Source organism: Myotis davidii, unplaced genomic scaffold (genome assembly GCF_000327345.1).
Source record: "Myotis davidii unplaced genomic scaffold, ASM32734v1 scaffold653, whole genome shotgun sequence".
Taxonomy (NCBI): Eukaryota; Metazoa; Chordata; class Mammalia; order Chiroptera; family Vespertilionidae; genus Myotis; species Myotis davidii.
In genome coordinates, this window is record NW_006285129.1 from 617804 (window position 1) to 619818 (window position 2015).

The 2015-nt window shown below is 43.8% G+C and overlaps 1 protein-coding gene across 6 annotated transcripts in view; it reads right to left on the reverse strand.

The window, feature by feature from the left end:
* The window catches only part of ARNT (aryl hydrocarbon receptor nuclear translocator), a 60506-nt gene that overhangs the window by 2957 nt on the left and 55534 nt on the right, over positions 1–2015 (reverse strand). For 4 of the 6 annotated variants that reach the window (XM_015558733.1, XM_006755651.2, XM_006755655.2 and 1 more), the window contains 2 exons: positions 1177–1339; positions 136–302 (listed from right to left, as the gene is read on the reverse strand). In XM_015558733.1, the coding sequence (XP_015414219.1) occupies positions 136–302; positions 1177–1339 (330 nt within the window). The remainder of the gene's footprint in view (positions 1–135; positions 303–1176; positions 1340–2015) is intronic. The other 2 variants (XM_006755653.2, XM_006755652.2) reach the window with 1 other exon arrangement.

Consider the following 2015-nt stretch of genomic DNA (forward strand, 5'->3'; position numbering starts at 1 on the left):
TTTCAATATGAATTTTCTGCTGAAAATGTCTTCTCCCACTCACACCCTAAAACATGCATGCTTCCTTCTCTGTCTCTCCTCCGTGACCCTTTCTCTCCAAATTTCTGATTTTCTAAAGCCTTTTCAACCTCTCACCTGGAAGACTTCAGGCTGGCCAGGTTGCGGTGCTGATGGCTGTTGAACATGTTGCTCATTAGAACTTGAACGATGATGAGGCTGCTGGCCCTGCCACTGTGGCCAGACTCCCACACCCTCTGCTGTCCGTGTCTGGAATTGTCCTGCAGTCTGTCCAGTCTCAGGAGCTAGCGAGGAAGAATAAACTTCAATCTGCTAATTCCACTGGAGAGGAAAATCTAGCACATAACTACATGCAAGTCATTAATTTTACCTAGAAACCTCCTGCCCTTCTTTCTGCCAATCAATGCCTCTTCTATTTCAAAACCCAACCCAAATTATTTTTCTTCTCTAGGAAGCTGTTCCAAAGAGTCCTTTGCTCATTTTAGAATAAATTTGCATATTAAATTAATAATATTTTACATGCTTTTTGTTATAGTTCTTTTTCATGTGGGTAGATTTTATTTACTAGAGGCTCGGTGCATGAAATTTGTACACTGGGGAGGGGCGTGGGGGGCCCCTCTGACAGGCCTGCGTCCTCTTGCAGTCCGGGAGCCCTTGGGGGATGTCCTACTGATGGCAGCCAGCAGTGAACCCAGCTTCACTGATTAGTAGGGAGCAGCTCCTGCATTGAGCGCCTGTCCCCTGGTGGTCAGTGCGTGTCATAGCAACTGGTTGTTCTGCCGTTTGGTCAATTTGCATATTAGCCTTTTATTATATAGGATTTATTTTTATCAATTTCAGAGATGAATGGATAGGGAGAGACAGAGAGAAATATCAATAATGAGAGAATCATTGATAGGCTGCCTCCTGCTATTGGGTATTGAGCCGACAGCCCGGGCATGTGTCCTTGACCAGAATCGAACCTGGGACCCTTCAGTCCACAGGCCAACACTCAACCCACTGAGCCGAACCAGTCAGGGCCATGTGGCTAGTTTTAAATAGAAAATACCTTGCATTTTCTCATAATAAGCTCAGTGCACAGCAAACCATCTTAACCACCAAATCCTTTCTCTTTAGTGCTGTGATTTTCCTTTTATCCATCTTCTGGACTGAACTCACCAAAGTTGGATCCACGACTGGTGAGAGTAGAGTAAGCAGCAGCACCAGGTGATGCAGTGGAAGCACCAGGGACGGACATGGGACTAAAGGAAGATGGATTCTGAAAGTTGCCCACACCAAATTGGGAAGAACGAGTCTTGCCTGTAGCCTGGGTGGCCACCTGCTAAAAGAGAGAAAGGAATAGAGAACAGTAAGTGGAACATTAAGATTATTGCACATATAATCCCCATGAGAGTCAACTCTGTCAATCAATAGATTCTTTTGAGCGAAACTCAGCATTTCCTAATGCATATTTCTTCCAATTAACCCCCAATCTCTCTTGACACTATCTTTAGGCAGTTGTGAAAAGTGCAAAAAGAAAAGAACTAAAAAATTAATAAAAGTATACATTTAGAGTTGTGAAAATTAAATAAAAATGATTTATATAAAAGCATTTTATAAATTGTAAAGTTATATAAAAATGGAAGCATTAATAACACTATGGTGTGTGTGTGTCTGTGTGTGTGTGTGTGTGTGTGTGTATATATATATATATATATATATATATACACTAATAAAAGAGAAAAATACAAATTGACTATACCTATGTGATTCCCACCAGCCAATCAGGAGTGAGTATGCAAATTAACCCAACAAAGATGGTGGGTTGACTTGCGTACATAGGCGCCGAGTGGCTGGGGGCAGGATGCAGGTGTTGTGCACCGCCCCCAACCGCTCTGGGTCTCTGGGCAGCGTGGGAAGGCAGAAAGGTGGCACCGGGCCTGAAATGAAGGCAGACAGGTGTCTCTGGCCAGAGTGAAGGTGGTGCCAGCAGCCAGGGGAAGGAAGGCCTCTTCTTG